This window comes from Corvus kubaryi, unplaced genomic scaffold, assembly GCF_017639235.1.
Source record: "Corvus kubaryi isolate FWS band 111438036 unplaced genomic scaffold, C.kubaryi_AGA036_p1.0 136, whole genome shotgun sequence".
Classification (NCBI taxonomy): domain Eukaryota; kingdom Metazoa; phylum Chordata; class Aves; order Passeriformes; family Corvidae; genus Corvus; species Corvus kubaryi.
Window position 1 is genome coordinate 11151683 of NW_024580670.1, and position 26736 is coordinate 11178418.

The 26736-nt window shown below is 41.8% G+C and overlaps 2 protein-coding genes across 5 annotated transcripts in view; one reads left to right on the top strand and one right to left on the bottom strand.

Annotated features, from left to right (window-relative positions):
• The window catches only part of MGLL (monoglyceride lipase), a 101156-nt gene extending 90522 nt beyond the window's left edge, over positions 1–10634 (bottom strand). For 2 of the 3 annotated variants that reach the window (XM_042016997.1, XM_042016990.1), the window contains exon 1: positions 10325–10450. In XM_042016997.1, coding sequence (XP_041872931.1) covers positions 10325–10343 — 19 coding nt within the window. In that variant the 5' untranslated portion in view covers positions 10344–10450. Of the gene's footprint in view, positions 1–10324; positions 10451–10549 lie in introns of those variants that run through there. The other variant, XM_042017005.1, reaches the window with a different exon arrangement.
• The window catches only part of KBTBD12 (kelch repeat and BTB domain containing 12), a 41642-nt gene extending 15051 nt beyond the window's left edge, over positions 1–26591 (top strand). For both annotated transcript variants that reach the window (XM_042016960.1, XM_042016970.1), the window contains 2 exons: positions 10563–10760; positions 23273–26591. In XM_042016960.1, the coding sequence (XP_041872894.1) occupies positions 10563–10760; positions 23273–23442 (368 nt within the window). In that variant the 3' untranslated portion in view covers positions 23443–26591. The remainder of the gene's footprint in view (positions 1–10562; positions 10761–23272) is intronic.
• The last annotated feature ends 145 nt before the right edge of the window (positions 26592–26736 follow it).

Below are 26736 nucleotides of genomic sequence, written 5' to 3' on the forward strand. Positions count from 1 at the left end.
TCAATCCCTTCTGCTTCAAACTACCCCTGCTTACAAGCTTATCAAAGTGAATACAAAAATACAGTCTTATCAACTTAATACACCTCCTGTATCAGGGTGTTCTGGCTTTGTCTGGGTTGTTAAACACCAGGGATAAAGCAGAGTTTGTTCCTGCAACATAATACAGAGAGTGCTTTGCAGGGGATGTATGCAGGAAAGGTGTCTTTAAAGCAGAAGAGGAAAGTGGCTTTAATGCTGCATTTGTCTTCTTTTAGAGCAATTTCTTTATCTTAAGTGGGTTGAGAGAGGCTCATAGGCAGTACCAGGAGGAAGGGTGAAAGAAGCCCATATGGAAAAGAGTTTTGCAAACAGAAAGCCGTGTCATTATTGTCAAAGGTTAGTGATAGAGAATGTCAGTGTGCTGTTAAATAAAGAGAGTGTTGGCTGCCCAGGTTCAAAGGTGCTTTGAAAATGTGGAGACTTCATGCTTTGTAAAAGGTTAAATATATATAATTATTTATACTGACACTGATGCTCTAATGGGGCAGCAGAAGCATCTGGAATAGCTGGGAAGAGAACAGCAGCACTCATGCGTTTCAGTAAAAAGTGCTCTGAGATCAAGACCTTGAAGGCTGTGATGACACAGGGAGTCAGGGAGCAAAAAAAAGGAGCCGCCTTGGGATGCATGTGATAAAACAAATTTGACAGTCCTCTTCACAGCAAGCCTGACACTGGCACAAGGAAAAGGAGTGGCTAATGGGGAAAACTGCATCCATTTTCTTCCCTCAAAATCTCACAAAGCAAGAAGCATATCTGAGTGATTACAGTAATGAAGTGTACCGATTGAACACAAAACACAGCCTTAAATCTGGAAAGTGCCTGTTTAAGTGGCATTGAGGAAAGTTCATGGTCTCACGGACCTTCAGAAGCATTTTGCTAATGTTAAAAAGTAGAAAGCCTTGGTTTTGTATGTGTAGCAGCCAGTGCTGCTAGTATTCAGGGAGCTGAACACTAACTTGAATTCTTTCTTACCTGCTGGCCAATACCAATAATTCTGTGTGTGTGTGAGAGAAAATCTTTGCTACAGTCTGATCTGCACATGGGTGGTAACAGGGTTTTCCTCTGTCTCCACTACTTTGCTGGTTCACACACCTTCCCATGGCAGTCTTTATTTGAGCCCATTCCTAAGGGAACCAATGCACTTAATGCTGAGATTAACAGTTTGCTGCACTGGACCCTTCACTCCTGCTACTAAGTCTAACTAAACATTCATAAAGGCAGTGTTTGTTCCCAGTTTTGACAGTGTAAATCTGGGGTAATTTCACTGTAATGGACAAACTTGCTTGCAATTTCTACAAGGGTAACAAAGCTCACACGCTGCTCCAAGGACCAGATTTCTTAGGAAGATTGGGCTGGTTTTACCATTATATTTCTGAGCCTGCCTCCCTTCTGATGCTCTTCCCACTCAAGGTGTAACTGCAGCAAGTGCAGACACAGATGAGTTACTATCAGGTAGCAGGAATAGTAGTTGCAGAGAAGACATTTTGACCTAGGTCTGGGCTGCTTTCACAAACTCCTCATTGCCAGTTTTCACAAACCTTGTAAGAACTTTAACATCCATAAATCTGCAAAATTTAGTTGAAACTGGCCAACAGGCACAACAGCTATGTAAGGTAGAGAAAATAATGTAAATGCAGATAGAGAACACACATATAGTGAGAAGAATTGCACAAGTCTTGTTTTCTTAGGAAGTCAAATAATATTATAACTAATTTTTTAATTGAAAGACAGGCCTGACACTGAGCCAAAAATGATTTGTCAACAAATTCTGCCTTTGAATATGCTGGTTTAAATCCACCTGTAAGAGTAGGGGTGGAAATAGAGATTTATCTGTTAAAATTAAGAATACAACATGGTTGTTAAATGTTAACCATCACAGTCTGAAAACTGTGTGGAGAGATTAAAGAATTTTCCAAGACCTCTCAAAGTGGTGAAGCAATTTCCAAATGAACTCTGGTTGGAAACAGTGATACAGACATGATACTGGCACCTTACTCTGCAGATACCACATGTGGCCTCATCTCCAGCTGTAAACTCACACTTGCCAGCTGTAATGAATCCTCACACAGAAAAGCTGCATTCCATGGTTTATCCGTGGTGACAGGTTCTTGTTACCTTGTGAGTTCTCAGGCTGCTGGGCTGTGAGGTGGGTCTGGTTCCCCCTTGGACACAGCTGAGATGGTAACCCCGGCCGGGGGAACGGGCAATTCATGGCATTGAAAGGGAGGCAGTGAAAGTGCTCCTAATCTGGCTGATGTGGTACTTGATCATGCAGATGACATTCAGGAGAGAATGGGAATGGAAAGAACGGAGGTTGATAGTGACAGAGCAAAGAATAGCAACTGTCATGAGGGTAGTAAAACCATTGCAGGCTCCCCAAAGGTGTGGATCCCTCAGACAGCACCCTGCTTCATAAGGCGTGTTGGGCACTCTGGGAGTCTAGACAGATGCTGTCAAGGGTGATTTGTGCAAAAAGACACGTTCTGAAGAGGATCATAGCTTGTAGGTTGTTCTCATGTAGTGGTCTCAGAGATAGCTCAGGCACAATGACTAAGCTTTTATGCTACAGATGAGAGAGAGACTTCTGTTGAGTCTCTACCCTTGCTATTGATACCCTCCCCGCTCCTAAAGGTGAAGTGTGTGTGCACCTAACATCTAATGGGCTCCTGTGCAGCCCCAGTCAGGGGGCACTCAGTGAAGGGGCCATTCAGAAGCATGGAATGGCACTGCTTGGGTTCCCACAGGTATCCCCCACTTCTCCTATCATTCTTGTTTCTTTTGGAGTGCATCATCTCCACAGGCATCCTGCAGTCTGCACTCAGCTAAGGAGATCCACTGGGGGCTGCTGCAGGTAGAGGAAGGAAAGGAAGGGAGGCAAGGTGGAAACAGGTAAATGCAAGATATCTTCTGTATGCCTGGAGGACCACACCCTGCTTCCCAGGAACAAAAACATGAAATAAAGAGATAGTTCTAGCTGGGCACATAAAGTAGTGATGCAGACAGATGAGATTTCTTTCAAGCAAGTCTTGAAAACAAAGTCTTTAAATGAAGTAAGGTTGTCAGTTCTTTCCAGCTGGATCTCTGTCTTCCTGTACAACTTACACAGGTGTCAGCACATCGAGGGACTCTAGAGCATAAATGAAAAATCACTGCAGAGAAAAGTGATCCTCTCTAATGTCTGTGATGTATAAATGCAATTTCTATCATAAATACGAAGCAGAAAGAATCGATGGAATACTAGCTTTGAATAAGGTGCAGAAGCAGACTCTTTGATAGACAAGTCTAATTTTTGTTCTCATCCATGTAGGTGTAAATCTCTAGTAAGTAGCCTGCTGATGGCAGTTGTGTTGTGTCAGGCTCATTTTATTCTCACCCAGATCAGAACCTGATGCTCAGCCTTTGAAGTGTTAATTTCTGAAAAGCCCTATTGGCACAGCACAGAGTACATAGTCACTGTCCAAAAACCTTCCCAGCCTAATTGCCAGCTCCAGTATGTAAAACCCTAATGACTTAAACAGAATTATTCTAGAGTCACACTGATGGAAGGAAAATGAGAAATAGATCAGAGTTTTTGGTCTGAGTAATAGCATTGTTCAAGAACCTGTACTGTGTGTCTTAATCAGCAGTCCTGCAATATAATTGTCTGTTTGTTGTGTAATGTTCCTAGAGAATCTCATGCTATTTATACACCATACATAATCCTCATAAGTAAATGAACAGCATTTCCTAAGGCTCAAAATCCTTTCTCCTATTCATCTCTTTTCACTGGTCTCAGCTCTTTCTCTTCATATTTTCCCAGGAACATAACTATATTCGTTGGAAAGCCCAAGAAAGAGCAGTATTGTGTTCTTAATGACAGAGGCAATTGAGACACTTTTGGAAGAAAACCAGATGGGAGGGCTCTATTTAAGGTCATGCATTTTAATCTCTCACTTAAAAAAATATCCTTTCCAGCTACTTCTCTGAAAACTTATCACAGCCAACATACAAATTAGGAAAATTATCCAAACGAATGCATTCGAACGCCATATTCATTACTTATGTTAAAACACACTCAGTAGAACTACTGTCTCTGAAATACAGGTCACTGGTAAAAAAATGTTGTATCACCGTGACAGCTTTAACCATGTGTTGCTTTTATGCTCTATAATTCCTGCTTTATAAATAATAACGTATTGAAGGACTCAAAAGAGAAATCCTATTAGGGAAGATTTAGGAGCCAAAGAATTTTTGTTTATCCTCCTCAGACTGGCATCCTACCTCTTACAACTTGGGGATTTTTCCCCCCAGGTTCTTGCTGAAAGCTTCTTTTAAAAGTTTTAAACAGTTAAATGAAGTTCAATTAAATACTGAATGTCTTGATCATAAAATACTTATTTGAATATGTACTTTGGGGTCTCTCTGGAAAAGAAAGTGTGTGTAGGAGGAGCTGGAAGGAGACATTTTAGCTTTCATGCTTGAGTATTAACTGTGCATTTGAATAACGCTTTCTTTTAAAATAAACATGTCTATTTATAAATATGCTTTGGACTTCTGACAAGTAGCAGCTTATGGGTCTGATTCTGAGCTTTTATACCTGTGCAACAGCCTCCAAAGCACCCATGTGCAGGGAGGAACAAAAATAGGCAAAATAATTGGTCTGATAGATGAGATTGGAACTGCTTTCTACACATTTAAGAATTATCAAAGGGAATTAGAAAAGGCATTTCGTGAGAAAAGAAGGACCTGTATCTGAAATATTGACCATGTTTAGGAAGACAATCATCTGTTTTTTCAGCCCTGCTTCTAATCAATCTTTTGGCCTCATGTCTTCTACGAGCTGCATTGCCTCATCTGCTGTGCTCTGGGTTAGCAAAGGCTGACAGTGCTCCTCAGTTTCATCTTTGGAAGTGCCTGCCAGAGCTGGTTTATGGCTCCCTCATTTCTCTGAGACACCAGCTATGCAGCCCTGCTTAGCAGACAGTGAGAGGGAAATGTAACTGCTGAGACTCAGCTTGAGTGCTGGTAATGAACGGAAATGTTACCTAAGAGATTAGCACTATTAAATCCATTGTGCATTCCAGAGATCAATTTAATAATGAATTACAGGAGACAAAGCTTGGATTTAATTTGCTTGTTGAAGAGTCACCTTTTTTTTTTTTTTTTTTTTTAACCCATTTCCCAGGTTCCTTTGATAAAAATTCAAAGAGGCATTAGTGAGAGTACACATTGCTTGGTATTGTGATCTGAGGACTCAGTTTTAGGATAAAGAATAACAGTGAGTACCCTGAGGGCACTAACAGGTCTTGATCATCCTGAGCAGCATCACCTGGGACCTCCACCCACCCCTTTTGCCCACAGGTCCAGGAGCATCTGTTAAACACAGGCCTGAGGGGTCAGCTCCTTCCTTGCCTTTTTGCCTGACAGCTGCTGGTAGGACCTTCTGCAATTGCCTGTCTCAGGCTCTGTGGAGCTGTGCCCTCACGGTGAGCTCATGACCTGCCTCAACTTCCCTTTGGAAACAGCTCTGCTCTTGTTGTTCCCTGATACACTGCCCTGTCTGAGAGACAGCAGTGCATGTCTAATTTCAGACGTCTGTTGGCAGGGGAGCACTAAGGTGTGAATCTAGTAGCCAGTCTCAATGGAGCACAGCCCTGTGTGGACCCCCAGCCACCTTGTAGGAGTTATTTTGTTCAACCATCCTGTCTGTGCAATGAGCAATCTAGACTTAACATCTGTGTGGTTTTCCTGGAGGAAAAGAAATTGTCCTTGTTGGACTTGGCTGCCTGGCAAATTTAATTCCGTAAGAGCTCGGTGTGGATGTGACTTAGAAGTGCAATTGCTCTGTGGCAGTGCCCGCTTTGTACTGGGGACACGGGTGAAGTCAGTGGGTGCTGGAAAGTTCCCTGTTTCTTGGAACTCAACTGCTTGTCAGGCTCACTCCTATAGAAATACTCAGAGATCCCTAAAGCAGTTTTTGCCTTTGCACCTGCTGAACCAATTATTTCCAGTGACTCTTCACCACTTCGCCGTCACTTACACATTCCAAGTGCTGGAAGGCTGTGCTGTTATTAGGGCTGATGTGGCTCTAAATTACATTTGCTCTTCTCAAATGAGCACGGGGTAAGGGAGAGGCAGCTGACCCCAGCCCAAGGTGGGTGCTTTGCTTTCAGCCAGCTAGGAGCAGTGTGTGGGCAGAGCATGGCACAGAACCGTGCCTCACTGAAATGCTGAAGATGTGCTAATCACATCGCCTGCCCTGCCTTCTTGCATCAAAGGCTTGTCTTCTTTATCCTGACTTCTTAATAAAGATCATGTATTTTATTTATATATTTATTTTACTAATGGAGCTTCATGTTAAATTTAAAGTCCATTAGAACCACTGCTTATAGAGTGCCCTTGAAAATATGTTTGATTGCAGACTCATCCAAGTGTGACATGGAAAGCTCTCAAGCATTAATGGGCTGGGGAACACAAAGGTGGCTTCATTGGAATTTTTTAGTCCTTCAGAGGCATCTGAAATACCTCCTAGGGAAAGTGCATATTGAAAAAAGCCTAAAGTGTTGAAAGGATGTGTTCGTAAGGGAAGGGAAGACTGAGTTCTGGGACTAAATCCTCTGGTGTGATCAATGTGATAATGACAGAAGTGTTCAAATCTCCCAGTGAGAAATCCATCTTCCCTGCACAAAGGACACATAATTGGGCTTTGGGCAGAGAATTGAACTGGGTGGGGTTGAATTTACCTGCTCTTCATGGGTGTGGCTTAATGAGGGACCCTCCCCACACCATGGGCATGGAAATAGGCATTGCTGCCCTTGGCACACCTGCTGGGACTCCCAGGAGGCTGTGACTGCAGCAGGTGTGTTTTACTGACCCCATCTATAGTTCTGGGTGGCTTAAGGCACAATCACAAGTACACCACACGCTGCTGATGGATCACTTGGCACAAGAATATCCCTCAAATTACATAAACCCCTATGCCCTCTTTTCTGCATCCTGCCTTAGCTCCCTAAAAGTCTCCTCCACTTTATGCAGAGGCTCCTGTAGGAGCAGAACATGAGCTCAGTTCTTCTGCTGCTCTATCCAGAGAACCTGAGCTAAAGACAATCTTCGTGGTCTTAACTTTAGTCGCCTACGTCTCCACTTGCATTCCTAATGGTTTCATAAATCTGAATGAAGAAGCCAGTGGGACAGGATGATCTGGATTTTTGAGTGATGGAGCAGACAGAGGCCAGAGTTGTCTGACACAGCAAGGGGTTTTTTCCTGCCAATTTGAAGTTTTGCCTGGTATATACACTGTGGATGATGAATAGCCTGGTTAATGTGAGATTCCTTCACTTGGTTGTAGATGTGAATTCATTTAAATTTGAGACTTTGTTGTTGTTGCTGATTTTTTTATTCGGTTCTTTGGAAAGAGTCTGGAGACATCCATTTCCATAGAGGAAGAAATACATTTTCTCACAGGAGTAATTCTCAACTACTGCATCTGGGAACACTGCAAAGCAGTGCTCAGAGAGTCCGATATCCTCAGTTCCTTTGTTTGTTACATTTCAGTGTTAGCATTGCTTTAGGAGAGGAGGTTGAAGTTCGTGATTTCTTGTTTTCCAGAATGCTCTTTTTCTAAGCTTGAAAATTAAGTTTTACTCCCCTCTGATTTTTTCCTTTTTCCTGTCTATTTGTTGAGAACTTATTTTTGTTCTTGTAAATTGAATATGAAATTGGATTTAGCTGGAATATCTGTGCAGGGCTTAAATAAAATAGAGATATTTTGTACCTTCAGGACTGTCTCTGATAAAGACAGGATTAAAGGAGGTTAAATATAAGTTGCTTAAACCACCCCATGAAGGTTTCATAAATGCTTGAAAACATGTAGTAGCTCCGACATTTTTGAAAAGATGCACCAATAGAAAAGCTACATTTCTAATAACTATACAGGAAAAATGTTTGGTGGTGGATCCCCTGGACTGGCAACTGAATGTCTTCACTAACAGGTAATGGTTGTGAGGTTTTTTTGCAAAAAGTCACTGACTGCTGTGTCAGTTTTGTACCTGATTATCTGTGTTCTTTCTGAAGTTACCTTGCCCCACAGTTACTCTATTTAGAAAATTACAATAAAAACACAGTAAGAAATAAACAGCTATTATGCTTCTAGAAAAGTTCAGGGCCATTTTGTTCACCTCCCCTTCCCTGCTTGAAATAATAAGGCAATCAGCAAAGTTATTGGTTTCTGACACGCTGCATGCATTCCCTAACTGGTACCATTTATTCCTCTGATTGAACAAGGACCTTTTTCATTTTTCAGATGAAGACTTTTCTTTTGGGTGAGTGCATGTTCTTCAGTAACACCTGGGCTAATTTAAGAATATCTAGCTTGATAACCAGCAGCCATCTGTCTTTCGCACCACAAAGCTGTATTTTGAAAGGATCAGTTTAGTCAGTGGGGAGTTTTAATATTATTGATTCCCAGTTAAAACTGCCTTGAGAATCTCTCTCTGCGTTGCACTGCAGTCTGTGGACTGTACATAAACTGGTGGCAAATTGTCTTGCATGCTGTACTCTGTGAATCTGCCAATGGAAGCTGTACAATAAGAAACCCTATGAGATAAGCAATTAATTAAATAGCCTGATCAGTTAAAAAATGTTATTAGCTCTTAAAGCCTTTCTTGATAAATTTAGGGGTATATTGTCCTGTCCTAAGAGTGGCACCTCTTTAATGAGGCATTAAGGAGTAGTGGAAAAGACTGCATAGGAGAGGATAATGCTTCTGGCATAAAGAACAATACAATAAGTAAATGTCTGAATTCTGAAATACCCCAAGGAATAGCTCAGTGAGACTCCGTCATGAGAAGGGCTCAGCAGGGTGATGCTTCCCTTTTTGGCATGGAAATGATTAGCAAAATTCCATGACCACAGTTAATCCCTACCCCAGCTATCTTAGGTGAATCAAGCCTCAGAGGAGGAGCCCATTAGAGCAAATTCTGCTTTAGTTGAGGGTGTTAAGGTAATACTGAACACATTTGGATGCCAGCCTGGTGTAAGCACACACTAAGGGGTATCTAGTACAAACTGCAAGGACCTTGCTGGTGGTCCTATTGAGGCAAGTCAAGATTTGCTGTGCTGGAAAGGGAGCTGAAAACCAAACTCAGTGAAGGTTTTCAAATTCAAATATTGAACGAAATAAAATGCTGTTAATTTCAGGCAGAGGAAAACTTCCTGCTGATGATAATGGATACTGAATTTTATTCTAAATTTTCTGCTCTGATGGAGGTTTAACTGATTTTATCTTTGCCTGGCTCTAAAATACAGATCAGGAATACAGTGCTAGCAAACCTGGAGCATTGTGGTCCCCATTTATAGGTAGCTGCCTCTTGCAAACACTTTTGGAGAATGCACAAAAGACTTAAAAAATAACACTGTCCATTTTAAGAGGTAGATGAAAAATCATATGCAAGTAGAACTTGGAGCACTAGGGGCTCATTTCTCTGACAGACCAGCTTAACAGCACTAGGGGCAATATATTTTAAAAGCAGCTGAACCAGCACAGGTTGCACTTGCAGTCCTTTCTCTTTGCATATGCAAGGGCTTAATTACATGCTTACAACGCATTTTGGATTTACACAATTGAGCAGCCCTACACGTGTATCTGGAATGCCAGCCCTCATGTGGAAATGGCTTGCCTACTGCAGTCATTTTATGTTTAAAAGTGGTCACAAACACACACATGCACAAAAGAACGCCATCAGTGCTCATTACAGGGTATTGTGTCCATTGGCAGATGGAAAACCTGCGCGGGGACGTCAGCATATTAATTCCCGAGAACCAAAGGCTGTGCATTCAAAACGTGGATTTGATCACTGGAAGGGATTTGGAAAGGCAGTGTTTGCACAGCACTATCAGGGTACAGTGTTTCCAGTGTGCATGGGGATCCCAGGTGTATCTGCAGCCTGTCCCAGCAGATCTGCTTCAATCCTGCACACTGACTTCAAGCACCCTAATTAACCATTCAACAGTAGGGCTTGTTGCTAATCACTCAGCTGGCACTCCCATGTGTTGCATGAGTTTGTTCCTGGAAGTTCATTTGCCTTAGGAAATAGGTGTAATTTGCCTTAAGAGATAGGTGTAATTTTTTTCTTTTATTGTAGAAAACTAACCAACAAATGCAAATGATTGTTGGTTAACATGTGTGAGGGTCAAATCCACCAACGGTATTTGAAAAACAGGTTTTGATCCACTGCAATTTGTCCAGCAAATAGAACAAATAATTATGACAATTTCTACTATATGGGAAGAAAACAAAACAAAATACCTTTGTGTTTTGAAGACATTCTGCTTGTCCTTCCTTTGATACGAGACTTCAGAAAGGATCTTGCTTTGGTGTCTGTGGATAACGTCCTGTAGCTTCTGTTTTGTGTTCTCTCACAAACTTCTGAAGCTGCAAAGAGGAAAGAGTGGGAGATGAGAAGATGCAAACAGAAAAAGCAGCCAGCAATGTATTTTTCAGCAGAGCATGAGACTGCTACATTTGACCTACGTATCTTTTGCAGGAGGAATTGGGTGCCTTGGTTATGACAGAGGACAGACACGGAAATGTCTTGATGCAGTGGAGATTTATAACCCTGATGGAGACTTTTGGAGGGATGGACCCCCTATGCCTTCTCCCCTCCTCTCCTTACGAACAAACTCTACCAGCGCAGGCTCTGTGGAAGGGAAGCTCTACCTCTGTGGAGGATTTCATGGAGCAGGTACTAAAATGAGTCCGACATTCCCTGTGTAGTTAAAATCACTGGACACCGACTGACCCGATGAGTGATCAACCCTGTCAGGTGGCACTGGCATGCCCTGGAAACACAGAACCTGATTCTGCTCTTTGGACTGCCAGCTCCTAATGTTAATATGAATCGTTTTCTGTTTGACCTTTGCTTTTTTTTCCTTAACAAAACATGAAACTTTAAGGATTTTTCTGATCTGTGCTAAACCTGTCCAAATCTAAAACCTCAGCAGAATTATTCTGGATTTACATTTAGAGTTACAGAAATCAGTAGCTTAGTGTTTTATGGACATAAGAGAACTTGGGCATATTTGTTGAAGAATAAGGCCCTGTCCATCAGTCCTTAGCCATGTTATCTCACTCTGCCTATTTACTTACATGCTTTTCGCAATCAGTGTTGAAAAGCTTGTGTACTTAATGAGTACCCCGGGTAGGGAACTGAGATACAAAGAGACTAAAGTTCCAGATCTGGTGATTTCAAATAATCATAGCCCCATGGACACCTTTCTTCTTTTAAGTCTTCTTCCTTCCAATTTTGCTTAGCTCTGTCTAGATCTCCAGTGTATATAACCTATATTTTTTTCATTATAAATGCATGGGATTGCAAAACAAATACACTTAAAATGATTCTGCTACAGCTGCTATCCCAAATTCCTTTCTAGGAGAAAGCAATAGCACAGATAGCAATAGCAGTAACCTGCTGCTAATAAATGTCATGTCAGCCTCACTGTTGACCAGGAATGGTCACATATTATCACTGGGAGATATGTCCTTCTCATTACACTTTTACTTGTATAACAGTGTCTAAACTTAAAGCTGCTGTTATTTTAGAATGATGATTTTCATCAGCTAGTTCACAACTTGCCTTCTACCTTCACTTGCTACTGCTTGAGGAAGCTGCTTCTTGAAAACAATTGTTTGGCAGCTCTCTAGCAGGAATGCTCTCATGTTGTCTCTGATGGAAGTTCTGTGATGTCAGACCAATTATGCTTATGACAAATCACTGTGTTTCCATAGCAAACCTGTGCCATCCTAGTTGTCTCTTTCTCAGCAATATTATACAAGCCTAAAGTTAGTGGGTAAAAATTTCAAAAGGCTAATCTTGGGAAGTTGTTGAGTCACCATCCCTGGAGGGATGCAAAAGACGTGTGGATGTGGAACTTGGGTACACGGTTTAGAGGTGGGCTTGGTAGTGCTGGGTTAATGGTTGGACTGGATGATCTTAAAGGTCTTTTCCATCCAAAATAATTTGATGACTCTGTGATCATTAGCACTGACAAATGAAGCAATTTTGTTCAAGATGACTAACAGATTGAGATTTTCTGACTAGGGTAGCTTCAGAGCCATCAAAAACCCTTCTGGATAATACCGCCACATTCTGTCACTGAGTCATGTATAAAGAGTGGTTGTTCTGGGAGAGGTTGAAAGTCCTCCTGTGGATTTCAAAAGGGCCATCTTTTGTATATTTGTATAATGCCAGCTCAATGGGGTCCTGATTCCTCCCTCTACCATTGCAATCTATATAATTATGTATAGAACTCCTCTGCACTAATAGTGTTATTTAGATTGGAAAACAAGAAATCAAAGTTAGAAAATGCCAGTTTTGCAGTTACCTGTGCAACCTGAATCCTGACCCCCTACGTGTGCATTCTGTATACCAGTAGAGAAGTACTGTGTGGTTGTGTTGTTAGACATTGCTATGGTGTCTATTAACGAGGGAGCCAAAATAAGAGTGTCACTGTCAAACCAAATGTAACCACATATTTTGGGAGTTGAGAGGAACCTGTGCCTTAAAGTCAGGCTTCTTAATCTGTCTTTCAAGTTACTACACGAAAAGGGCTTTCTAAACGGTCACAACAAGAACAGCTTCTAGCTACCTTCATCAAGACAAGGATGGGTGGAGGCCATAAGCTGAACCTGAAGAGGTCACCTAGCTGGCTTCTCTCCCTGGCCACACACTCTCTTCAGGCTGGAAAGGGCTCTTGCCTGATGTACTCTTTGGGGATGAAGGGTGGAGTGAGAGAGGGTTATTACTGCCACATGCGAGCTTGGAGAGGGTGACTTGACTCTGCACTTTCACAATTACAGCTGCTCAGCAGCTTCAAGGTACAGAACAGCATGTGCTGCTGCTGATTTGGTAGCAGATAGGGTTATTTTAGAATGTGTTTGTTTGGTTTTAGTCTTTTGGGCTTCTTGGCATGTCACTTTGGTTTTTGTGAGGGATGTGACTGGAAGAGGATATTCCAATTTTACAAAACATTGTAATTTAGTTTCAGCCAAGTGGAGTTCTTGGAACAAGCTGGAAGCACAGCTGTAGTCTTTGGGTTTTCTGCCTGCTGAAACGCCAAAGGGCTGCTGTGAACATTCAAGAATAAGCACAGCAGAGAAAAAAAAAAAGAAAAGAAGCCAAAATCATTGCTGCAATGCAAAGTCTTAGCCTATGAGACTGAAACTAACCCTGTCTATAGTACAGATCTGTCCCAAACTCTTCAGCCTTCACTTTTGCTTTTTGCCTTTGCATTTGCTTAAACCCACTCTTGATCCAGCAGGAAGTTGACCTAGTAAAGACATTGTTGCATGTTATTTTTTTTACTGGTACGCGTCATGCTCTATATGCCTTCCTGCGTGCCTACAGACCTAAATGGATCATTAGAGCCCAGAGATGCTGCAGCCAAAGCTGAAAAGCAGCTGTTAACTGCTTAAAGGGCCCTAAATTTGGATGAAAGGATGAGTACTGCTCAGCTACCATCTTTTCTGAGTCCCATATGACAATTGAAGCTTTGTGATGCCAGGTTTCCCATTCCATATGTATTGCCTGTCACAAGTCCTTGTCTGCCTGAAGGCAGAACAAGTGCTGCAGCCCTATCTTCATCCCCAGGAGCAGAGGAATAAAAACTGCAGCTACTCTAGAGGGAAGTCAGCTCGGCCAGCTAACAGTAGCAATAGGAGTCCTTCTAAAAGATGAGTGAACTCCAAAGTGTGTTCAAGCTTCCTCTGAACCGCAAGGAATATTTTTCAATGTTGAGGTAGGTTGGTAAAGCTTGTAAGGCTTCCCCTGTTGATGTTAGAAGTTTGTTCAAAGTGTGGCCACAGAAGAGGAAAGGGGATTAATTCAGCTGAATCTTAGACACTTCTCTGCAGTGCCTACACTAAGACCTTGGTAACCCCAGGCTCCCTGCAGCAGATGGAAAACCTCAGACACTTCAGAGGGAGATTCAGATCCCTGGTGCTTTATATCTGCTCTGAAAGAGCAGAAAGAAATTCAGAACCCTGAGGAGCTCTCCTGTCTCATAAAGCTTCATGTTTTAATCAGGATGTAAGGGACTCTAACTTGGCTTACCTAGGGCAAACACATCAGGAACTTGGTGTCTATGGTTTGGTGGTGCAAACACCTGAGAGACCTCTGTATTGCATCACCAGCTGATGAATGCTGCATGTTCCTACAGTCCTAAGTACCCAAAAAACCCACTTCTTGTTTTGAATCTGTTTCCTCCTTAGCAAGACTTGCAAAACTTCATCTGTTGGCCAGTAGTTTATACAAATTAGCTCATTTTCTACTAAAACTATAATTTTAGGCAGGCATTAATCTGCTTGTCTTAGCTCCAGCTCATGCAGCCTTGTGTCGTGAATGCTGTCATTTTCCAACACTGTTTTAGCATTCCTCAAGATAATCAGACATATTTTAAATGGGTTTTTTCCATTAGTTTAGAGTTCTGCACGGAGTGAAAACATTACCCCTAGTATGAATACTCAGCAGGGCTCAGTGTGCAACAGCCAGCCAGATTTCTGCTAAAATACTGCCACATCTCCTGCTGCAACTGCAGATTTTAAACCAGCCTTTGCAGCCTGACTGTACAGTATTCTTGTTGACATGTTTTATTTCCTTTGCATTGAACTAAAGCCTGTCACTTGCACAGGCTGACAGCTACTGACATCAGCCTGTGCCCAGCAGAACCAGCCTCATTAGTGTGGCTCCCTGATGACGGGGGGAAGTAGTCCTTCAGGTATGCAGGATTACACCCTTTTAAAATGCCTGCCAGATCAGGTTCCCTTTCTTTTTGACTGCTTCTGAGCATTATAAACATGTTTTCTGGTGAAAGTAATGAAAGCAAGGGTATGTGCCTGTTTGCTGGGACCATGTCATCTGCTGTCACTGTCCCTTGTAGCCTGTGTCTGGGGGCTGGAGATTGTTGGTTTAGTTTCAGGCTACAGATGTTGGTCCAGCTTCCTGTTTCATAGATTTGAACTAAGAAATTGAAATCCAGAGTTGATTTTTTTTTTAAACTCGAAGCATCCTGGCTGTATCAGGAGGACCAGGGCCTGACTGTCCCCCCGTACTGGGCACTGATGATGCCACACCTCAAATCCTGGGTTCAGTTTTGGGCCCCTCACTACACAAAAGACACTGAGGTGCTGGAGTGTGTCCAGAGAAGGGCAACAGAGCTGGGGAAGGGGCTGGAGCACAAGTCTCCTTGGGAGTAGCTGGGGGTGTTTAGCCTGGAGAAAAGGAGGCTCAGGGGGGACCTTATGGCTCTACAACACCTGAAAGGAGATTGTAGCCAGGTGAGGGTTGGGCTCTTCTCCCAGGTAACAAGTAACAGGACAAGAGGAAACAGCCTTATGTTGGACCTGGGAAGGTTTAGATTGGATATTAAGGAAAATTTCTTCACCAAAAGCATTGCCAAACACTGGAACGGGTGGTCTAGGTCAGTGGTGGAATCACCATTCCTGGAAGTGCTTAAAAGCCACGTAGTTGGGGCACTGAGGAGCATGGATTTAGTGGTAGCTCGGCAGTGCTGGGTTAATGGCTGGACTTGGTGATCCTAGAGGGATTTTCCAATGATTCTATGCTATTAATTAAAATGCCATCTTTGCTGTGATACTGTCACCCATGTGACATCAACTGATGTGCAAAGTACAGGTACAACCACCTCAATGCAAATTATGAAATATTTAACCAATCTGCTCTTAGCAGCACGTATCCCCTAAAAGGTCTTATAATTTCATCAAATAATGGGGCTTGATGTGGACTGTCTTTCTTTGAACTGGCAGTTTTGCCATCTCCCTCCTATGCAGCTTAGAGCAGAGGAGGTGAATATACTGCTTCCCTACCATGTGTATGTTGAAAATTTCTGTAATGTGTTTAGCCCCGTGTGGGACCAGAGCTGCTTAATCCAGTTTTGTTATTTACTTACTGATGTCAAGTAGAAATTAATTTTTCGCTTAAATAGTGTTACAGCCAGAGGAAGGGGAAAGGGAAGAAATATCTATGAACTGGACATTCCAGAATATAAATTACTTTGGTTTTGCAACTGTTACCCAGGATAGGTGACAGTGATACAGGGTCCTATTACCTGTGTTAATTTTGATTGTTAAAAAAAAAACAAGAACAAAAACTTATCATGGTTTAATTTTCTAGTCTATTCTTCCTCATTTACATAAACTGCAATTCTTGCATTGGAATAGAAGCAGCTCTGCTTGCAGCAGTGCAGAACTGTGCAGTAATTACTGTATTCCGGCTGAGATAATGAGTTTTTATCTCCACACTGCCCGCTCCTAACAGTGGACTGGCTTAATAGTTATTTATTTTGACTAATCTCCCATAAAAGTTGTTCCCCTTAGTCTCCTCCATTACGTGATTTAGATGGAGAATCATTCTAGTGCTTGTTTTTTATTATAGTGGTTATGGAACATTACCGGAATTAAATATAGACATATTAAGGAGTCTGGCACAGTAAATACTGCACTTGTGAAGCTTGGGGGTTGAGAGATTGGAACAAAACCTGTTTCTCCAGCACCTTCCCATGTTCCCAGCTAAATAAAGCAGAGGTTCAAACCCCGGGCTGCTTATCTGCAGCACTGTTTGTTTCCCTCTGTTAAAATTTACTGGGCACAGATGAATAATTAAAGTTTTCCTGCCCACAGTTGCTGCCATTTGAATAAATATTCCCACCAATGGAAGTGGTTCAGGGCCTCTGCATTTTGCTCAACACAGGACTCTGCTCAGGGCTGCAGGCACTGCCATGGCTCTGCAGCCCTCGAGCTGTGTCCACCCCAAAAAATGCTGCTTGACCTTTCACCAAATTCTCCCTCAGCACCAGCATAAGCTGCTGGCACTGGGAGAGACCTCTGCAAATGCTGCCTGCCCAGGGAGGGCTGTCGCTCTACCCTGCTCATTAGCTGGGAATGTGCTGCTATAAACGAGGCCAAATCAGGTCAGGGGAATTGCTGGGCAACAGCACCTGCTCATTTCACATCTAAATTTGACCTACTCACTCTCTGGAAGCATGGTGTTAGCAAGTCAGGCCTGCTTCTTACTAAGGCTCATTTATTGTTTATAAAGAGTTAATGAATGATTAATAGATATTTTAATGCATTTTAATTAATTGCTGAAGAGGTCAATAGGTCATTTAGAAATGTGGCTTGTAGCCATGTATGACATCTTCTATTGTGTTCATAACTGCCTGTCATGCATACAGTCTAAACATGTTTTATATCCTCTATAAATAATGTATGAACCTATTGTAAGGCATTTAGAAACAGTATTTCAGGATGGGCTGAGCCCAGTAGTTCTCACTCTGATTTGCAGTTTTTACTCTATGTGTTCACATTGCATTGACTTGGAGAGCACTGAGCCTGCTGCCTCTGGAACCTGTGATCCTGCTATCACCTGCTTGTAACATTGTGCCTGAAGCAGGCCTTGGCCATGAAAAACAGGCAAAATCTGGAAAGATGTTAAAAGCTTAAGTAGCTGGATCAAGCCCAAGGCTAACAGTTAAAGCAACTGAATTAGAAGTTCCCTTCTGTAAACTAGCCCATTCTTCTACATTTTTTTTTTAGATTTAGTATACATTGATTTATAAGGGAATGGGGATCATGGAACCATGGTCCTGAAGAATTAAACAGCACATCAGGAGGAGAGAGGACCTGTCTATGAGAATGAGTCTCTTACCTTACTCCATGCAGGTGCTCTGAAAACAGTAAGCTGCCACAGTGGTAAATTCAAGCCCCAACCTTCCTCCCAGCTTTGGCTGTGTCTGGTGGGATACACTGCCTTGGTACTTCACATCATGAAGGCTGGCCAGCATGTTAAACAGCCAAGCAAAGTTCCCTCTCCTGTGTATTCTCTGCCTGCTTCTGCCCATAGGCACAGATGATGGATGTCCCTGACCCCACAAGCTGCTGGCTGTGTCACGCCAGAGAGGCTGGTGGAGTTAGGGGGCAGCTCACACACACAAATGGGATTGAAGGCCACAGACTTGATGAACTTAATATTTTTCCTACTGCAAATGAGGAGCCAGGACATCTGGTGGTAATGATCTAAATGCACTTCTATCCCATTGCAACACAAACATGAATTCCCAGGTCACCTAACTCTGCCTCATGTAATTATGAAAGCAGCTATTAGTGGCAAGGAAGATAAGTAGCAGAGGCTAGTCCCATATGTTTGAAATCATTCTCTGGTACAGATAATGGCATGAAAAAATAGGTAAAAACCAGCAGTGGAGGCTGAACTGCTCCAAGGCAGCTCTGGGTGGCTGTTTCGTGTCAAGAACTGGGGAAAGAAGTGAAAGAAACAGCTGACTAAATATTTCAAGGACTGTTGAATCAGCAAGCACCTTGTGATGTTTAAGTGTTTTTTTCCAGGGCAAGAGTAGAGCAGGCAGCAGTTTAACTGCCACAGGTTTGGTATCTTTTAATTTTTTAATATAAATTGATTTATGGCAAAAGAACACAGAGCTTATTAGGAACCTTCAGACTGGGAAGGAAAAGATGTTGTGTCAACCTGAGAACCAACATCAGGAGGAGCTCAGGCAGGTGGCCTGTGTGAAGATGTCTCAGGGCACAGAGCTCAAGGACAGATGTGACACTGAGACTTCCCCCAGCACACAAGGTGGCCCTGGTCTGGATAAAGTTGCTGAGGTGCTGCTGGCCATCTAACAGTGTGTCAGTGTAGCTCTGTCACTGCTAGAAGGCAGGTGAGCTTGTCCCAAAATCCTTTGGATATCTTTGCCCTGCACTGACGCAGAGGCATCATGACTTCTGACTTGGCACATGCTCTCACTGTCTCCACAACTCTGCCTCCTCATTCCTAGGCTGGAGCAAACATCCCAGCTGATGTCAATGGGCTTCTGGAAGAAACAATGAAATACCAACCCCATTTCAGCAAACCTGCCATAGATTTAACTCCAGTGAATGGAAATACAGAATGAATTGTTTTTTTTTTTTAGTTTAATCCTCTGGACACTGAGCAGGCTACAGCAGAGTGAATTTATTTATCTTGGCTGAAAAACATAATAGCTGCATGGTTAATAGTCCTGGATGAACTATGGATTTTCTACCTCCTAAGTATATTGCTTAATTCTTCTACATCTGCCTCCCTTTAGCCCTCCCAACTCAAAACCTAATAATTGTACCTGAATTTTCAGTTACAAATGAGAAAGAAAGGTCAAAAAAACCCCAAAAGTGATAATAAATATTATTGTCATATGGAAAGTTGTTCCTTTCTTCCCAGCCTCCAAATCAGAAATGGAATGTGGAAAAAAAAAAAAAAAAAACCAAACCAAAAAAAAACCAGAAAAGAAAACAGATGAAAAAGCAGATCAAATATTTATGTTGCCTGCAGTCATACTGGGGGTCTTTCCAAGAATCGTTCATCCTGATTTATGTTCAATCCTGATTCAAATGGCATGAGAAAACTTACGGCGTAAAATGAAGTCTGGCCATATTTGTGGAGTGAATGATAAACCTTTCCAAGAAAAAACATGATTGTGTATATGGAGTACAGGCAATCCCTTACAGAAAATTAATATATTTTTTCTTTTTTCTGCACATTCAAAATAAAAAATAATTGTGGGAAAGTGTTTTGTTTGCAGACCAGAATACAAAAGATAATTTAAAGATTAGATTTATTTTGCTTTGACTACTGTATTTGCATATATAAAATACAGTTTTAACACTTACGAATTAAACATTTTCAGGTATAACTTGAGTCTTGTCACTGGGAAGAGATGGATTTGTAGGCTCAGTGTTAGCCCTCAGTCTGCACTTGTACATCAAAAAGGCATAACAGTACCAAAAGAGTTCTGCCTCTTTTCAACATACCACAGTTTCTGCTGGGGATAAAGTTATGCTGGGATTAATGATCCCTATGCTGGTTTAGCCTCTTTCTTTCCTGAGTATGAATAAATCACTGTTTTACTGCTAGAAAAGGATCTGCATCAGGGTTAGATTTGTACAATCGGAATAATTCTAATATAAAGTGGTTTAAATCCTGTGCAGAAAAACACAGTGTAAGAAAGTTTCTTAAAACTTCTCATGGTTAAACAAGAATGTGCAGAAAAACACTGCCTCATTTTGTAGAAATAAAATGAATTAAATCCTTTCATTAGGTAAGGTGGTTGTCTGGTGAGGCAGAATAATGCTATGAGGACAGAGAGTTGTGTGGGGTGGCTTTTTAAGAAGGTAGCCTCTGTAATACAGCCAATTTCTTCTTGTAGGTGTCACACGGTTCTCTTGTAAGCAAAATTGGCTGCTAAGATATAGCCTTAAAAAAAATAAGTTGCAATTAAATAAGGCAAATCAGTGAGGTAGAATCGGGTATTATTTGCACCTTCAAGCAGTTTATTTGGATTAAAGCCCAAATCCAGCATTACAGCCTGGAATCAAAGGTGCTCTTCTCTTTGAAAAGCACCACCTTTTCTGTCGTTCTTACCAAGAAAAATTAAGAGAAAAAAGTAAATTAAAAAAATAAGGCTTGAGAACTGAAGTTTTTCAATTCATTTCTTTTAAATAGAAAAGGTGTAATGTTTTTTCTGAAGTATGACTATTTTGAGCAGTGCTTCGCCTCACATGAACTTTCTCATCTAAAGGGTGCTGTTTCCTTTCCTTTAAACAAGATAAGATTAGAGAAATGATTGCTTCCCTTATTTAAAAAACATACTCTTTTTATCTCCCAAGGGTTAAGAGTTAACTAACACTCCATGTGCTGGAAAGCAGAATTTCTAGAGTGGAACAAAACCAGTTAGAATATCCCACAGAAAAGGGAAACAAGGGACCCCAAAGGTTGAGAGTCACCAGGGTCAGGAAAAAACACAGCAAGGCTCGTAAGGAAGGGTTGCTGAATCTGCCTTTGATGCTTTAATTATGAATTTTTTTTTCTGAAGTGTTGCAATCACTCTCAGAATGTCTTGGTTCCAGCATTTGATTATTTTTCCTCTGATTGTCTCATTTTTGTCATCATCCATGCCAAAGAAAATCCAGGCATAAAAATTTATTGCATAAAAGAGATGATCTAATAAAAAAATACAGAGACAGGAGCCTCCTGTGTCACAGCTTTGGTCTGTTTGTGTCTCTGTATTTGCCTCAGGAAAAAGCTCTTCACTCTTGCAGGGTCATACAGGAGTTTGCTGGTACTGGCACACATTGTTTGCTGTTTATCAGTCATGTCTTCTCTCTTCACATGTAAATGGCTTTTTTAGCAGTTTGCTGTCTTTATCTTGAATGGGTTGTTATTGTGTTGTTATTCTCCCATAAAATCCAGGTTCAATAGGCAAACCATCATAACTTGTTTCACAGAAAGGAATGGAACAAAGACTATTCAGCAGAGACTATATCCTGAAATCTTACTCAAAGCTCCTGGAGAGTAAGCTTGTGGAGATCTATGAGAGTCCCAGAGGTCTGGCTTTGGACCAAAAAAAATTATATCACATTTATGTGTAACACAACAGGAGGGAAAAATGAGAATGGGCTCTGGATGCTGGGGTAGAAATGCTGTGCTGCCCTCCTTTATCAGATGAAAAAGGACAGAGATGGTGAGTGGTTGGTGAGTGGGTTCCTTAGATAAGCACGACAAAAATGTGCAGAAATGTCCACAAAACTTGTGCAACATCCACAAATCTTGTGCATGTTCAGGACCTGCAGAATACAGAACTGTCCTGTATCTACTCAGCAAGGAAAGCAGTCCTGGGAGAAGAAGTCTTGTTTCCATCTGACCTCCCCACATCCCAAAGCTCCTCCTTGCAAAGGAGCCTTAGGGGTATTTTAAATCCCACCACACAACATTATTGTAACATCAATACCAATTTTGCATGGAATCTAAACCATGACAGGGAGTCTTCAGGGTACTAAACCCCCAGGGTTGCTGTCCCCTGGAGAAATACGTGGTCTGTTTCCAACATGAGAAGCAATCTGTGTCTCTGGATCCTCTTCTGCTTTTCATTCTTTTGCCCTTCTTCAATCCATTACTGTCAGTTACACATAAGGGCAGTGCCCAAACCATGAGGTGCAACTGATAGATGTGAGAAAGGGCTGTTGCTGGTGGTTTGTTTGTTTAAAAAAGCTTCCCAAAAAGGATAGCTGAATGGGAATCTCAGTCTGGAGCCTGTAAATTTTATCCTGTCACCAGTTTCTTAAGACTCAGTCAAACAGCTTTGAGTATTCAATGTTTCTTGATATGATGGTTCTTATCCTGGTACCTGTCTGCTCTTGGAAGTCTGAGACCCTGCTTTTAATACATCTGTCCTGAGGCTCATCTGACAGCAAAGCATGTGCATGTCCTCAGCTCAAAGTAAAGAAAGTTTAGGCTAAGGTTACTTACTGTGAGAAAGCAACTTTAAGATGAAAAGTGAGCAGAAATGAAAGATGGTTTTATTTTTAGGAAAGAACTTGGGTTTGAGTAATAACTGTTGCAGAGTTCAGGACTGTTGTTAGCAAAGAAAGGGTTTGTGGTCTTGTTTAATATAGCACTGCTGGTTCTCTGCTTCATGGCGATTCTTTCATTTTTAGTTTGTCCCTGTAAAAAGTTTTTTGTCTGGAGATTGGCTGTGATTTAATGGCATTCTTCTAACCTGCTCGTCCATGACCAATTCCTCAGCATTTCAGAGCATCTAAAGTGCATTTAGAGCCCTGGAGGGTTTTTTCTGTCTTTATTTGTGAGGGGCCAACTCAGTTTTGTTATGCCTCAACAATGGTTGTCAGAGGCATGTGGAGGAGGGGTACACATGTGCCATGTGCAGGAGGCAACTAGAAGAAGCCAGGATGTCCAGACTGTGCACCCAAGAAAAGCCATAGTACTTGAGTGCCTTCAGCAGCCTGAGAACTGCATCTTGGTCAGGGCAAAGAAAAGAACCCACTGCATGCAGGCATGCTTGTGAACAAGAGGCAATACTCTGTCTCTAAAAGATGAGCATCTGACAACTGATTGCAGGATAAAATGCCACCTGCATACTTGTACCAAGATGGAGTACTTGATGCTTTTGTCCCTGGAACCCAGAGCGTGAGGACTGAATGCACTGTGGAGACTTCCATCTGCACTATTTCATTTGCTGTATGTTGGTAGCTCGAGCTCTTTGCACAGTGTTAGCACCACAGAAATTACCTTTTTATTGCCCACTTTCAGAAAGGTCATAATAACAACTGCCCAAACCTCTCTGATCCTGTTTGACTTGCCCCCTGATCCCTGCTGTTGTTGCCTCTGTTTTTCAGCTCGTCATGAAGTTATCACCAAAGAGATCCTTGAGCTGGATACGTGGGAGAACCAGTGGAACGTGGTGGCCACCAATGTCCTCATGCACGACAGTTACGATGTTTGCCTTGTGGCTCGGCTGAACCCGCGGGATCTTATCCCTCCTCCCCCAGATTTAGTGGACCAATAGAAGTTCAGTGACCCTCAGCGCTTCCAGATTCTGCAGAAACTGAAGAATTTGGGGAGACAAATGCTGCATTGGCTCTGGATCACAGCAGAGTCCCACAGAGAGGAAATGGCAACACGCGCTTAAGGACAGTATTGCCTTTGAGCTGTGCTTCTCTGACGATGCTTAATTTGCTAGTACTGGTGCTCTGGACTTCTGTGGTTGAAAGCCAAGGTTGTCCAGCCTTTGTGTGTGGCTCTTCGTCTTCAATCTGGCTGTGCAAGCTCCAGTGTTGGGTGCAGCCTGGGCTGCTGGGACCCTTTGCCTCACAGGCGAAGTGGCAGCCCAGGGCTCAGTTCACAGCAGACATATGACAGAAAGCTCTAGCCAGGGAAATCCCTCCTCTGCCGTTCATCCCACTTGGATCTACTAAGCTACCCAGGAAGCTAAGAAATAGATGAACTCAGCTGATGAAAACAAGTGCCAGACTGTAATTGACTGATGCAAAGGGAAAACACAGAAAAGCCTTTGTGTGAAACAAAATCCCATTAGCCAAGGTCCATTAGCCAAGAACACCAGCTCCTGCAAACGTTATCTAAAGCACAGACAGGACAGTCAAGACATCCTGTCTTTGCTAATAGATGGAACCTGTGCTAGCAGAAAACTAATCCTTTGGCAGCAAGTCACAGATGAGTCTTTCAGCAGGGTCGGTAGGCAATCTCTACCAAAGGCCAGAAGAATCTTAAATTTTCACATAGATCCTATTTCTTACAAGGTCTGGTGTGACCAGGACCTTAGAGCTCAGTTAATAAACTTCCTTTGAGAGATGAAGAAGGGGGTGCAAACTAAAAGTAATAAATGAGAGCAGTATTTGCATATCAGCATTGCAGCTACAGGGAAAGGAGAGATGTGCTAAACAATAAAGGTTTATATAATAGGAATAGCTTTAAAGAAGTAGCATAAGGCAAATTCTCTACCAACAAAATTGGTTATAATCACAGGGAAGAGGAACAATTCAAACAGTGCTTCTGTTTGAAGGCAGTGTTAGCCTTTGTAGGGCTTGAAGACAATAGGTTAAAATGAAAATTGTTACCAGAACTGCTATCCCGTTTGAATTACCAATAACTATTCATCAGTTCTCTGGTGCCTACCTTGCAGTGTATCTGTCACTGCCTGGGCAGTACAGACAAGAGAACTGGAAATCTCAGTTGTGCTCTTGGGCCACAGTTGTAAATGACAGCATGCTGCAATGCAGACTGAATGTCAGAGGCAAACGTAAGAGTAAACTATGATATTGTATGAGAATGATCATTGTCAGCAAGAAGTGGCTTTTGATCACTACAAAAGCAGCAACAAAAGTGGAACAAAAAATGGCAAAGAAATGAGGGAGTCCATCTGGTAGTTTACCCATAGTTACTTCCAGGGTTTATATTTTAGAGCATCTTGATTTTCTCTTTCAATCATGTTTTACGCTGCAAGAATGTCAGCTTTTTTTGTTGCTTTTTTGACTGCAGTGTTTATGGCAGAGAGGGATGGAGAGGATGATCCAAAAGCCCTTTCTCAATTCTGACTTTTGTTATTCATGAATTATTCTATAAATATCCAGAGGGACTATTAAGCTGTCATGTAAAAACTGTTAGCGGGAAGATCAGTAAGTTTTCCTGATAACTCCAGTAGGACACTGAGGAATGCTCAGACAATAAAGGAGTTGAGGGGAAAAAAATTGAGGAAAACATGTAGAAAAGAAGAAAATCCATGAGCCTTACAGCTAATTGCTTGTCTTCCTTTGTGTTTCCCAAGCAGAATGTGTGTCACAGCCTAAACATGTACTCTTGTGTTTGTATCATTTCTGTATTATTCAGCCATCCTTTTTTCTTTCCGTTGCTCATATGTAGGTCATCATCGGCCTAGAACAGAGTTGTGACAACCATGAACTTCAGTGGTACAAATCAGTGACCAGTTCCTAAAATCTCAACCCCTCTGGTAACCAAGCACAGTTGTAGGTGTAAGATCACGGAGGCAAACTCTGCTTTAATAAGTTTTTAAACAAAGTCAGCAGAAAGTTCTTCCAATCAATAATCATCCAATACTGGAAATCCTTCAACTTTTGTTGTTACTGCAAAATAAAGGTAATTTTTTTCTATCTTCTCTACATGGCTCTTAAGGCAGCTGGAAGCAATGCTCTTGAGTATCCATTATGGGTTTCCTTGTGAAATTCCAAATTCTGCAACTGTATCTACTGATTTTGTTTTTTCATCTTTTTTTTCTTTTTTTTTTAAGGAAGAATGTTTTAAAGGGTTTTTTTGGTGTTTGGTCTCTGCTCTGTGGTCTATTCCTTATGGTTCTTGTGGTTTAAAGCCTGGGCTAATCTAATGGATTTCACTCTCTGAAAGACAAGTCTATTTGGAATATTTCAAGGGAAGAAGGGAGATACTTGCAATCTTTCATTAGTCATATTTGACCATGTATGTGAAACTCAGCTGACACTCTTCTATTAAACTTTTGTTCCAGTAGTGAGCTGGCAGTTTCTTTTGCACTTTGCTTTTTAGACTGATATTTAATGAGCTGGATGGAAGGAAAGTATATACTCTGAGAAGGTCTGTCTTGGTAACTGAGGAGAGTAATGACATATATTTTATATATTGGCCTTGCAATCAGTGAGCTTGAGTTGCACTGGGCAGTTAACAGAGTTTTTTTCATGCAGCATGGCTAAGTAACCTTCTGCCACCTGCACTGAGCATCACCTTTCCTGCTGCCCACGGGGTCTGACTGCCAGTGGGGACCCTCATGTGTCTGTCTCTCTTTCTGCCCAACTCAGAATGTCTAGCACTATTTATCAAGCAGGGGAATGGGGTTTTTTTCTGGATTAAATATCTAGAATGGGGCCACTAACTTCTTAATTTTATGTGGGCCCCATTCAGTTCCTGGGTTGCCCTTGGGATGACTATGATTTCCAAACCACTATTTGAAAGTGTAGCTTGTCTGAAGGCAGAAGCAGAAACCATGCTTATTGAGAGGTATAGAACTCAGCCAAAATCCTTCTGAGAGTATAAGAATCTGCAGGTCTGCTATGTCCATGGGTAATTTCACATTGCTGTGGAAGTCATTAAGAGTCTTGATTTCTTCTATGACAAAACCTGATGCAAAAATAAAAATGAAATAATTACAGAGTATGCATTCTCCAACCTTAACCAAGTGTGGGTTTCACTGAAATAATATTTTACTGCAGCCTCTTTCCATCTGAGCAGCAGGTAGCTGAGTGTTTCACCAAGGCTGGATTTATATCATCCATAACTCGAAAATGTAAGCAGTGCTGGA